This window comes from Cucurbita moschata, unplaced genomic scaffold (assembly GCF_002738365.1).
Source record: "Cucurbita moschata cultivar Rifu unplaced genomic scaffold, Cmos_1.0 Cmo_Scf00037, whole genome shotgun sequence".
In the NCBI taxonomy this organism is placed as follows: domain Eukaryota; kingdom Viridiplantae; phylum Streptophyta; class Magnoliopsida; order Cucurbitales; family Cucurbitaceae; genus Cucurbita; species Cucurbita moschata.
Window position 1 is genome coordinate 205,243 of NW_019268553.1, and position 11,940 is coordinate 217,182.

At 36.7% G+C, this 11,940-nt stretch overlaps 3 protein-coding genes across 5 annotated transcripts; all 3 read right to left on the bottom strand.

Annotated features, from left to right (window-relative positions):
- Positions 1-141: 141 nt before the first annotated feature.
- On the bottom strand, positions 142-3,794 carry LOC111431907 (probable protein S-acyltransferase 12). 2 transcript variants are annotated; one of them, XR_002708588.1, is made up of 8 exons: positions 3,248-3,794; positions 2,717-2,939; positions 2,466-2,557; positions 1,750-1,879; positions 1,567-1,652; positions 1,086-1,151; positions 404-659; positions 142-305 (listed from the first exon to the last, which is right to left on the bottom strand). XR_002708588.1 is itself a non-coding variant. In XM_023068630.1 (7 exons), the coding sequence occupies exons 1-7, from the start codon at positions 3,437-3,439 to the stop codon at positions 543-545; spliced, it is 906 nt and encodes a 301-aa protein (XP_022924398.1). In that variant the 5' UTR covers positions 3,440-3,794; the 3' UTR covers positions 353-542. The 2 variants fall into 2 exon arrangements, 1 of the variants encoding a protein (XP_022924398.1); XM_023068630.1 differs by lacking the exon at positions 142-305 and having other exon boundaries at positions 353-659.
- Positions 3,795-3,840: 46 nt separating this feature from the next.
- Positions 3,841-6,924, bottom strand: LOC111431900 (rho GTPase-activating protein 5-like). Of its 2 annotated transcripts, none has more exons than XM_023068622.1 (6): positions 6,211-6,924; positions 5,217-5,337; positions 5,009-5,128; positions 4,619-4,849; positions 3,966-4,502; positions 3,841-3,934 (listed from the first exon to the last, which is right to left on the bottom strand). In XM_023068622.1, the coding sequence occupies exons 1-5, from the start codon at positions 6,675-6,677 to the stop codon at positions 3,996-3,998; spliced, it is 1,446 nt and encodes a 481-aa protein (XP_022924390.1). In that variant the 5' UTR covers positions 6,678-6,924; the 3' UTR covers positions 3,841-3,934; positions 3,966-3,995. The 2 variants fall into 2 exon arrangements, with proteins under 2 accessions (XP_022924390.1, XP_022924391.1); XM_023068623.1 differs by having other exon boundaries at positions 3,841-3,928; positions 3,962-4,502.
- A 1,887-nt stretch (positions 6,925-8,811) lies between these two features.
- LOC111431915 (auxin-responsive protein SAUR32-like) lies at positions 8,812-9,518 on the bottom strand. The gene has a single exon (XM_023068637.1). The coding sequence runs from the start codon at positions 9,249-9,251 to the stop codon at positions 8,940-8,942; it is 312 nt and encodes a 103-aa protein (XP_022924405.1). The 5' UTR covers positions 9,252-9,518; the 3' UTR covers positions 8,812-8,939.
- Between the last annotated feature and the right edge of the window lie 2,422 nt (positions 9,519-11,940).

Here is an 11,940-nt window from a genome sequence, read left to right on the forward strand (position 1 = left end):
CCTCCACCAATTTCTAGGGAGGCTTGTCTCCTCTAAGGCCTGTTCTAGTTGGTTTCAAAGGGACCCGCCTGCCCTAGTTGTCATCATTTGACCAAGATTTACATGTTGCTAATATATAATGAGAAGTTTTTTCTTTTTTCCTTTTTATATGCAAATAGGAATTTTAAAGCAAGAAAATTTTGCAATCAGAAGTTACAATTATTTTTGGCTGATGAATTAGAAACATGAATATCAGTACATGCAATTACGAGAAAAAACTTGATTTCCCCAGAAAGATTATGAGAGGCTCATATATGCAGAAAAAACTTGATTTCCCCAGAAAGATTACGAAATGACTATTCAGCTCAGTGCAAAGCGACCAAAAAAAACATAGCATTACCTCTGAGAACCTTTAGCCGTTTACTACATCTTCTCTGAAAGAATGTCAAATTTACAAATAGACACACCCAAAGAAAGCCATACATAGAACAAGGTTTCATGCGTGATTGTTTAAAGGAAATTAAGACTATACATTACACTGAGTGGAGTAAAAGGAAAAGGTGTCAAGCCTCCATATCAGAACGAATTGGAAATTCCAAGCCTCGAAGTGCAGGAATTTTCTCCAAATCCTCCTTCGAAAACAATGGGAAAAGCCACAGTGCTGCCTTTGTCCCGAATACCTTAATGGAGAAAAGAACACGAGACACAACATCAATATAAGATCTAAATATGAGACTAGATTCTGTCATTGTAGCAGATACAGGGACAAATTTCCACGAGAGGATGCAACAAATGTATTCAGAGGCATCGAGTTCAAATAAAATCCCAGAATAACATTGTGGTGTCTTGTTTTTTCTTTCCCCCTCTTCACAGAGGAAACCAGTAATATGTCCGTTTCTGTTTCCATCACAAACTGCTGCCTCCTGATTCAGCAAGGGACGTAAAACTATGCTTTTTCCCCAAATAATATAAAATCGTAGCAAACAAATAGAAGTAGAAATATTTTCACAACAAACATATAAGATGATTCTTAATCCTACAGATGTGAAAATTATTATATATTAGTGAGGGAACAATTCAAGATGGCATATGCAAATGTGTATTACCTGCTCAAAATTTTTCTTCTTTCCTAGGTCATACTTCCATTGACTTGCTCTTCTCTTCTCGTGAACCTGAAAATGTAATAGTGAATGAGCACCTTTGCAAGTAAAAAGGGAAGACTGGCATCTGCAGAGCTAAATAAGACATGCAGGTCTCCATAACCACTGACTGAAATTAGTATAAGAATGTTCTTTATCTTATTTGTGGTTTACTTAAATTTGAGGTTACAATGATGCACGCTTGAAAGAATGTAATAAGAATGTTCTTTATCTTATTTGTGACCAATAATCCAGCTATTCTAATTCCACCAAGTAACAGACATCTTGCACTTGTGGGAAAAGAGTAACAAAATAGAGAATGATAGAGGAATAAATGAGGTTAAAACAGCAATCACCAGATGGGGCCTGGAGGAAAAATTGATAATCCAATATGAAGCAGAACAATTAAAGACAAATAAAAAACAAGTGAAGACTTAAACCTCATTACCTCAACTGATGTTGTGTTGCTCATCAGGAGAGATGCATGCATAACTACGAAACAAAGAAGACTGAGTGCGAAGGCTAAATTAAGAACTGCATCAAGGTAAAGACACATAAAAAATGTTGGAAAATGGAAGGGTTAAGTTTAATATTATAGAAACATAAACTGTAAACCAGCTGAGTTTCTTACCAAAAGCTAAAAAAAGGATTACAAGATTGGCAGGAGAAGAACCGGTGTGGCTCTTAGCTTCATCAAAAAATTTGATAAAACTAGGCAGCAAAACAAGTGTATCCATTGTTGTCTCCAAGAATGTGTAAAGCTTGGGGGGAAGCAGGGGGCAAGTAGGTTAACAAAGAGATTTCACTCAGCTATATATATATATATATAACACACATACATACATATATACAATATAATTTTCTACAAGCTTTATAATCCGAGCCAAGTCTTGTATTATACATTGATTATAAATATGAGAGAAATCTATTTTGCTAAACATGATAGGACAAAACGATTTTGAACTTCAGTTATTATAAACTTCAAGAAAGGAAATCACAAAATAGAAGACGAAGCAATTTCATATGCTTGTTTCATTTAAAGATTATATCGATCTTCTTCTGGCGAGCTTACAAAAGAATAAATAACCAAATTAACCATCTCTAAGGAGTTACATGTGACACCAATAAACAATCTTTCATCTTTACCAATGCAACTACTCCATATTCTGTGCACATTCCAAAAACAACAACCTTATCATGCTGAGTTCAGTAAAATGTAACGGAGACCAATAACTCTACTTCCATATTTCCATGGATTTTCCATGCGCTACAAAAAAGGGTAAGAAAAAATACTAAGACAAAAAAAACGTCTGTAGCTAGCAGCCAGGAGGTGGGTTGAGATTTTACCAAGAAAAGAAGAAAGAATTTGTAGTTTCGTGCTCCAACACAATTAACCACCCAAATACAATGATGATCCATCTTAAGAACACATCTTTGACCTACAGATCATTATAGCAACATTTAAGTGCCTTCAATAATAAGTAAATATTAAGAGTGAAGTAACATTCATAAATAAATCGAGAGAAATAAATAGAATCCATGGGGTGGTGTGAACAAATAAAGAGATGCAGGAATAGTGTTGGAGTTGAGTAGCATACAAACGGAGCAATGATGACAGCGTGGTGGTTTTCCATTTTGGCATCGACGACAATAGGTCGTGGGTCTTCTCCCGGCACCATCTAAATCCATTGGTGCCTGTTCCGGCAATGACGAACTACCAGCCTCCATATTCTCTGCTTCACTTGCCAAAGTCCAATTTTCCGGTACGGAACCAGGATCTTCAAGGAGTACCATAAAGTAGCTCCACGACAAGAGTAAAAGCTGCAGAGTTCACACAGTTTGTCTCAATGTCAAAGTTCCGCCCATCAGAATAAGCATCATTGTGCATCTAACTGAAAAATGTATGATCCCATTTGTAGAGGCTTCTACAGCGGAAAATCCTAAGATGAAAACATACTACGAAATGCAACCAGCTTGGACTCTACTATTTAATGGATGAACAGCTAAGTTCAACAAACGCGAACAGTTCACTTCTAAGGCACTTAGACTCGTTTGAAGTTAAATACTCCAAATGAAAACTGAAATTCTAGTAGAATAACCCAAAAATTCGAAGTGTATAGAATCAGTACCAGAACATGAAACAAAATGATGATAGAGAAGGCGAGGAAGGAGTCGAAGCCGCCGACGAGTAATTTGGGACCCCAGGTGAGCACTACGACCGCATCGTAGGACACTGCAACAATGGCGAAAACCAAGACAATCATGAAGTAGCCAAGGAACTTGAGGCCCGAACAGAGCTTGAAAGGGTTGATAACTTCCATTCTTTGATTGAATTGCCGACCAAGGCGAAGAATCGGAACAATTGGAGCAGATCTTCTGCTTCTTGGCGCGAAAAGTCGCTTCCAGATATCGGACGCCAGATTTAACTCCGTCCCTTGATTAGCAATAGCGTAGAACTTCCTCTGGAGAAATTAAAGAAGTCCCCAACAGCGGGAAGAGATCGAAGCGTGTTCAAGTGGGGAAATTAGCTAAATTTGCGTAGCATTTGAGACTCAATTCGACTTGTTCTCAGTTTGTACGGCTTGAAATTAGGTCTAAATTTGCAAATTTTCGACAACCCTAATTGATTTAATTATAGGTGATAGTTATTAAAAGAAAGGAATGGTTTTGGAATGAAGCAGAAAGATGGTAGAACGAGAGGAGAAGAGAGGAAGATTTGAAATGAATGAAGTTGGGAAGGGTTATATTATAATCAAACACTCGCATCTGTATTATTACAACTCTGTTTGTTTACACAAACCCCACTGCAAACAAACCCCACTACAAACAAACCCCACTACAAAGCACAAGCAATCCACTCCCTTTCTTCCTCATTTCCTAATACTTACAACTTACAACTCCAAAACTTCTACTCTTCTTGCTCGACTTGCTCAGCTGAAACACAGGGTGCCGGCATAGCTTCCTCACCCCTTTTCTCAGACTTAGCCACTCACTTGTTTCATATCCTCCTTCTCTGCACCCGCTTTGTAATCCCCCGACTCCGTATCGAATCGGAGTACTTCTTCCAGAGGCCGAATGGTATTGTTCTTCTTCTTCTTCTTCTTCTTCGTCTTTCTCTTCAAAGCTTTCAAATTTCCCTCCAGAACTGTAGTCAACTCTATCGAAACTTGCAGCGTTTGCAACCGAATTTGGCGGTTGCTCGGTGGATTTGCCACTGGTTGAGTTTGAAGATGTCCTATTGATCTCGGGGTTAGGAGTATCCAAGCAAGAAGATGGCTGCTTGCCTTCTGATTCTTCCCTTTCTTGGAGTATCTTAAGAATAAGGGTCTTCAACAAATTCATTACTTGTACAGCATGAATTAGTGCAGTCAAAGGATCAGCCATCTGCACCAAATTCATAGAATTGCTTTTTAGTTCACAAGAGTAGAGCTATATTTGTGATATTGCTAGCCTACTAGAAAGAGATTATCATCTACCCCGCCACACACACACACACACACCTGAGTCATGTTTGGTGCAAAAACCATAGCAATGTTGCGTGCATTCATCTTGTTGTGTGTCTCCTGTTGCACAACATCTGCCATCAAATTGATAGCCCAGTCAAGGATAGCAGCTTCCATGGGAGGGAGTAGCTTAACAAGTTGAGTGCAGTCTTCCTCTGTGTTGCAATGCATCACTTGCTCTGGGGTTAGTGTATCAAGCACCCCTGTAGGGAGCTCTCTAAGCCATGCCTGTAGATGACACAAAAACTACCCTAATAAGATCATACAAAAAAATGGTGAAAACAAGAAGCCATGAATATCAATTTGCTTCGCAGATCCAAATTTGGGAGTAAACCTTAAACAAAGGAAGGTTGATGATATCAGTTAAAAGCTTAACTATGAAAATACCTTGATCAAGCCTGCTAAACAGTGAACATCGATGCCTCGTGGCACTATGCCACTGTTTAGTTGAGTTCGAACAAACTCTTCCTGACTATTCTCAGCATTTATTCGAAATATTCCTTCTGCCTTCAAAAGTGACAAAAAAATGGTTATAAGTTTTGGAATAGTGAAGTCAGCAAGCTAGATTATTGTACCAAGGGTGATTGATACACACCTTTAGACCTCCCTCTGAATACAGCCGTTTTTGCATCATAAGAAGGATTGTTGGCACACTATTTCCTCTATCATCAAAAGAACACTGCATTGAGTTTGCAGAAACTCCGAACACGCTAGCACTGGATCACAAGCATGCAATTGAGAATTATGAGTAATTACTTAACATAGAGGGAAGTGTGAACAGATTTCAAATTGACTTAACAATGTTTAAGTTGAAATAGGTGTCCTGTTTGAATTAGAAGCATCCATCCTTCATGAATTGCTCTTACTCTTGCTCAAAACTCCTTATCAGTGAACCAACATTAACAGCCAATCCACTTTCCCCATATCTCACTACAAGTGTTCAAAATTTTGCATATAAGGTCTCATAATCCAAAGAAAGTTTAATATTATTCCCCTCCTCAGTAAAACCAAGCTCAGAAAGCCGAGGATTCTTTGGATGTCATACATGATAAACATTGTGAGAGAGAAACACAACACATGGACATTCCGTGTCCTGGTTGTAGTGCTGGAGCTTATTCAACTAAAAGGATGTGCAAAGCAGATTCTATGTTTGAGGAAAGGCACTCTAAAGCAACCGGCCCTCTTTGGAACTTTGGAATGCCTTCCAAACATCACCTGTCGTGGTCCCTCAAAAGTTGCAGCTTCACATCTACCTTTGAGATCGCACGTATTTCAAGAAACCTCGAGAGACAGAGATATGACATATGGTAAAAGTGAAATGCAAAACATGAAACCTAAAATTCAAAGCTTCCAAATGATTTCAATACAAAGAAAAAGAATGGGCAATCCACGAAAATCAATGGAAGCCAGTAAACTATGAGTTCCCCTCTTGGATTTCCCCGTTTTTGCCTTCAATTTGACCAAAGTTTTCAGAACTCCTTCAAACCCCTAAAAGAGTAACTTATTTCCAATTTAACGACAATCCCATTTCCAAAAACAGTAACCCGAATTCTTTGCAGAGAAGAAACGAATTTCACAAAAGAGCTCACCTGGCGCTAGGCACTCTGGTTGGCACCTCAGGCTCGAATTCTGAAGGCAAACCCAGAAACCCATTGAACCTATCAAACGTAACATGAGAAACATGCCTCACATTCACAGGCGAGCTAATATCCATGGAACAAACTTCGTCCGTTTCCACACTGCAAACCAAGGATTTCCTCAGTGCCGTCACCAAAATGTCAAGTATCGGAAACTGACTCCCATTATTACTATGCGGCGTAGCTCCCTCCTGCTTGTCCTCATCACTATCAGAGACCGAATTCGTCAAAACCAAGGCATACCCATTTTCATTTACCCCATCTCCATAGTAATCGTCCTCTTCTTCCTCCTCCTCGTCTTCTTCTTCCTCCTCCTCCTCATCGTCACTATCATAATAAGAGCTCGGCGGCGGAGGAGGCGGCTTGAATTCCGGAACTCTGACGTGTCCGCACGATTTGGATCGAAATAAGCGAGTCATTTGTGATAGTCGCTTGAAAACAAATTGTGGGTTGTGTTTGGTTTGTTGAGAGAAGAGGGTTTGATTTGGTTGAGGGGGAGGGGGAGGGGGAGGGGGAGGCGGAGAGGAAGAGGATGATGATGGATAGATGAATGAATGAAAGAACAAAAAAGACTTAATGGGGGGAGGGAGAGAGAAGAGAGGAAAGGGGAATGAATAAAGACAAGTGGTTTGCAAATGAGTGTGGAATTTGTTAAATTTTGTTGGTGTGATTAGGTTTTGGAAGCTTTATCCCTGTTTTTGGTATACATGACAGAGTGGAAATGGACATGGAAATGGAGGGGAAGAAAGATAGATAGATAAATAGATAGACATTTGGAAACGGGACCCTTTTTGCTTCGAATCATTGCCACTTCTCATGTGCCACTTCTCATGTGTCTTTGATTTATGCCGCTGTACACTCCCCCAAGTGCAAACCTGTTGACTGTGTCATCAATGCCTGTCAGCTTACCACTTCAGAATTACTATGCCCTTAACTAGTTCACATTTGTTTAATAAAATTGTAGGTGAATTTGAAGATGGAAGTTTAGAATAAGATATTATATTGAGGGGGGAAAATGCATAGTGGATATGAAAGGGGGAGGGGGGGATTTTGTGTGGTAAAAAGGGGATTTGGATTTATTATGAAATAATGTGTGTAATTATGTATGGTTAATGAGAGTGACATGGGCACATGGGGTTGTGGTCCTTTTGGACCCTTCCATTGTTCCCAACTCCAAAACCCTAACTTTAACCCCACAACTACCATTACTCCATTACTCATTAATTAATTAACCTAAGCTTTATAGTCATTCTACATATAGTAACAAATAACATTAACCTTTTTTTAAAAAAAAAAAAAAAAAAAAAAAAAAAAAATGGGAAGTGGGGTAGAGTAGCAATTAGTAGACACATGACATTAAATATAAAATGATATAGACACGTGAAGCGGGCCGGAAATGTGAGGGAATACAGTTACCCGTCAGTCCTCCGCCACCGCATGATGCGGTCCCTCTCCAAATTTGCAAAAGCGTTGTATAATTTTGATTATAAAAAGAAGAAAGAAAGAAGGAATTTGTTAGGTTGGAGAAAATAATGGATGATAGTTTGATAATGATATTGCACTGAAAAAATGTAACGCTTTTGGGAGAGTTTGTCCCTTGTAGCATCCACCCAATTCATACCTTAAACCTAAGCTTCTAAATTTAAATAATAAATCAAACTCCTTTAATTAGGTAAAACCAAACAATGATTTTGTTCCCCTTGCTTCTACCCAACTAAACCATCATTTTGTTCTTTTATAATCCATTCCAAGCAGAGCTACAATGTCATTTCAAATGGAAAACAAGAGAACTCCTTTCACACATACAAGGACAGAAACATCCAAACTTTAAAATCCAAACTTTATATTAATTGTAATTATTGTGGTTGTTAGGACTTGGTTGTGGGCTGGGCTTCACATCTAATGCCCCAAAACTTATGTTAAAGCCCTCCACAAAACACACAGGCTGTAGCCTTCCATTGGCCCACTCAAATTTTCATCATATTTTATTTTTCTCTACATCTGTTGCTATTACCAACATTGCTTTACAATTCATAACACAATTTTTCGTAAAAAAATCAATCTTCGACTATAAAAAAAATTTCCCATTATTTTTTTAAAAAATAAAAGTTAAATAAAAGTGCTATGATTCGTTTAGAACCTTTTGAATGAAAATTGAAATGACAAAAAGCAATTTGCAATTTAATAATGCTGAAATTGTTTTAATAAGGAACAACCGAATCAACTTTTTTTTTTTTTTTTTTTTATTAACAAAAAGAAAAAACATAAAAATAAAATATATCTTGAATTTGATATTTCAAGGAAAATGTTATTTTAGACACAAAGCATCCCCAGTAATATAGATATAAATACACACATTTTATTCAAGTCTAATTTTGACCTTATGGAATGGTAACCTTACTATAAATCCTTGGCATTTGAAACTAACCTAAAGNAGTGTGTGCAACTTTTCCAAGTTTTATTCAAAGAATTAAACGATTACATTTTTTTTCTTCCAAAACAAAATTTGAAATTATTACTTGAAATTAAAATGGGATTTAAAGAATGAATTAATTTGAAGAAAGGAAGGAAAGTTGAAATTTGATATTAATATATAGATTGGGTTGCGATGATTATACACTGCGATTCCGAAAAGGATCTTAAAACAACCAAAAATTTACAGTCTGAATTTTATTCGATGTTCAGAATGAAACCCGAAAGCAACCGACGTGGTGGTGGTGGTGACGGCGGTGGAATGAATTTTCACGGTCAATCATGCCCTGGACGTGGCGGAACTCCTCGACGTGGCAAGGAATGGCGATGGTCCCTTTCTGATCGAATCCGTACTCCTCCTCCGCCTCCTTGAGAAGTTGCATGAAGCGCGGGTGATTGAAGTACATAACCGGCACCACAAATCTCTGCTGCTCTTCCTCCTTCTGCCCCACTCGGACCGCCAAGCAGCCTTTGGGGACGCCGGCGCCGGAGTGCTGGCGTCGTCTCTCTCCACCGCCCATCCCCAGGGCGATAATTAGGTGTATTAGTTGGTATGGGAAGGGAGAAAGGGAAAAGGGATTGGTAGAGAGGGAAATTCAGAGGGGGAAAGGCCAGGGATCAGAGGGAGAGGCATGGGGAATTAGGAGAGAAACAGAGGAGGAGGAGGAGGAGGCGGCGGAATTCGGAGAGACATCGGGAATGGCCATGCCTGAGTTGTGCGTTAATTACATTACGTTGCATTACAGAGAGAAAGAGAGGGAATTAGGGTTCGGTTATATAGGAAATTGGGAGTCAATTCAAAGCCGTAGAAAGTGGAAGCGGGTGTGGCCCTGTGGGTTCCCCCAAAAGCATCCACTTCTTTCATTTCCTATTTAATTACTATTCTTTCTAAATAATAAAATAATAATATTATTAAGTTTTACACAATAAATAAATCAACCAATAATTTTGTTTATATCCTAATATTTTCTTCCATTCTAATCAATTTTTTTTTATTATTATTATAATGTTAACCATATCTCAGCTAAATACAATATATTATTATTATTATTATTATTATTATTATTTTGTAATTAAATGAAATGTGAAAAGGTTGATGTTGGTGTTTTATTAGAGAGTCAACTGGTTTGTGATTTTGGAGGGAATAATAAAAGCTTTATTTATTTCACAAAACCAAGTTACCTGGTCAGACTAGAATTAATAGAATTATTCCAACATTTTAGTAAAATCACTATTTATTATGAAAATTAGAAAAATTAATTTTGTTTTATTATTTTCTTTAAAAAAAAATGAAGTTTCCAGACAGCCCAAAAAAAAAAAAAAAAGGAAAGAAAGAAAGAAAAAAGAAAAGCAGAATATTATAAGGCGCGTGGGTGCGTGGAGGAGAAAGTATTCCTTCAATTACTTATTGAATGGGGGATCTTGAGCGAGCAATACGACGGCGTATCGTAGAAGCAACAAAAGAGAAGACACGTGTATGGGAAGTGCGCATGTGGAAGGAAGGAGGACACGTAGATAAGTGGGAGGGGCCCACAGAATTGGAAGAGGCGACATGAGGATGAGCTGTCGTTCTGTGAAGGGCAGAGAGAGGGAAACGACAAGTCGACAGGTAATATTTAACATCCATATTATGGTCTTACTGTATTCGTCAACTCTCCTTCCCCTCTACGTAAGGATTCAATTGCTTCCACAATTAATTTATCTTCTTTCCCCCCACACCACAAAATAGCTTAAATTACCAACCAAATATATATATATCCAAAATTTATTAGAATATTGAATAAAAATAGGGATTATGGACAGCAATTTGATATTTTTGAGTGAGTTAACATGTTTCAAGTCTTAATTTGTATCTAAACTTCCTGAGAATTTTTACTCTAATACTAGTGGGTTGTGTTGATTAATGGTATTGGTAGTACATCACACTTTAGAGGAAGAATATTATGAATTTGCGATGAAGGCTTGGTGGTAAAAGCATCTTAAATAAGGAGGATTCTTTAAAGATTGAAATGGGCGACCAAATCAAATCAAACCCATATATATATAATTTCTAAATTATCACTAAACTAAAAAATTTAGAAATTCGAAGAGATTATTATAACTAACAAAGATATGGAATGGGTTTGGTATATTTGGTTGAATTTTTAATGAGTGAATCTTTCTTTTAATTTTATTTTAAAATCACAGATATTTTCTTTTGAGGACATCCACTCAAGTACTATCAACTACTTACTAAACAATTTTTATTTATTTATTTATTTAATTTAATTGATCAGAAATGGTGTTACTTCTAGTACAAATAAAGACACGTTACAAAAAAAAAAACTCAATTTCATTTTTTTTTCTTTTTTTTGAGAAAAAGAACTAATTAAGACTGATAAATTTTGTTAAGGGGCTATTTGTTTATGGTAAAAATTAGAAAGAAAAGAAAGAGCACTAATTAGGAATTAAGAAAAGAACAATAACGATGTTTGTTGAAAATTATGGATTCGTTTTTTTTTCTTTTTTTTCTCTCTATTTTACTTTGTTAGTGCTATTTGGAATTGCAAATTTATTGTGATTGCTTAGTTTTAGTAATGGACATTTTCTTAGGCGTCTAATAAAATAAAATAATCATTAATTTAGTAATGGACATAATCTTATCCAAAAAAACAGAGAAAAATAATATTTTATAATAATGGGATGTTCATTTTCTAAAATGAAGGAAGGTCTTTGGGAGTGCCCAATAAGCTTTTGACCATTTTGGGCTAATAATGGGTCAGATGTTGGGCTAGGCCCAATTAACCTGAGGATATCGTTTCAATCAGGATAATTAGACCAGCTAAAGGTCCAGTCCAACTTTTGAAATTTATTTATTTTTCTAAATCAAAAGTGTTTTGTTACTAAGCACCAATAGTAAAAAGAAATGTAGGAGACGAGTTTTTTAAAAAGCATTTTCAAAAGTTTAAAAAAAAAAAAAGAAAAAAAACTTTTTTTTTATTGGAGTCACAAATTTCCAAAGACAATTCTACCCCTCCTGAGAGGGGGCGGCCTGCAAACTTTTTGTTGGAGAAGGGTACCTACAGCACATAGTCCTACAACTTCAAAATTTGACTTTTTACCTTTTCAATGAACTCTCTCATCATTTTCAAAATCCAAATAGTACCAAAAAAAAAAAAAAAAAAAAAAAAAAAAAAAAAAAAAAAAAAAAAAAAAAAAAAAAAAAAAAAA

Coding starts and splice junctions, on each gene's coding strand:
- LOC111431907 (XM_023068630.1), bottom strand. CDS start 3,439: ATGGAAGTTATCAACCCTTTCAAGCTCTGTTCGGGCCTCAAGTTCCTT. Junction 2,558..2,716: donor CTGTCATCATTGCTCCGTTT/GTATGCTACTCA, acceptor AATGATCTGTAG/GTCAAAGATGTGTTCTTAAG. Junction 660..1,085: donor AGAAGAAAAATTTTGAGCAG/GTAATACACATT, acceptor TTCTCCATTAAG/GTATTCGGGACAAAGGCAGC.
- LOC111431900 (XM_023068622.1), bottom strand. CDS start 6,677: ATGACTCGCTTATTTCGATCCAAATCGTGCGGACACGTCAGAGTTCCG. Junction 5,129..5,216: donor ATTCAGAGGGAGGTCTAAAG/GTGTGTATCAAT, acceptor TCACTTTTGAAG/GCAGAAGGAATATTTCGAAT. Junction 4,503..4,618: donor TTGCACCAAACATGACTCAG/GTGTGTGTGTGT, acceptor AATTTGGTGCAG/ATGGCTGATCCTTTGACTGC.
- LOC111431915 (XM_023068637.1), bottom strand. CDS start 9,251: ATGGGCGGTGGAGAGAGACGACGCCAGCACTCCGGCGCCGGCGTCCCC.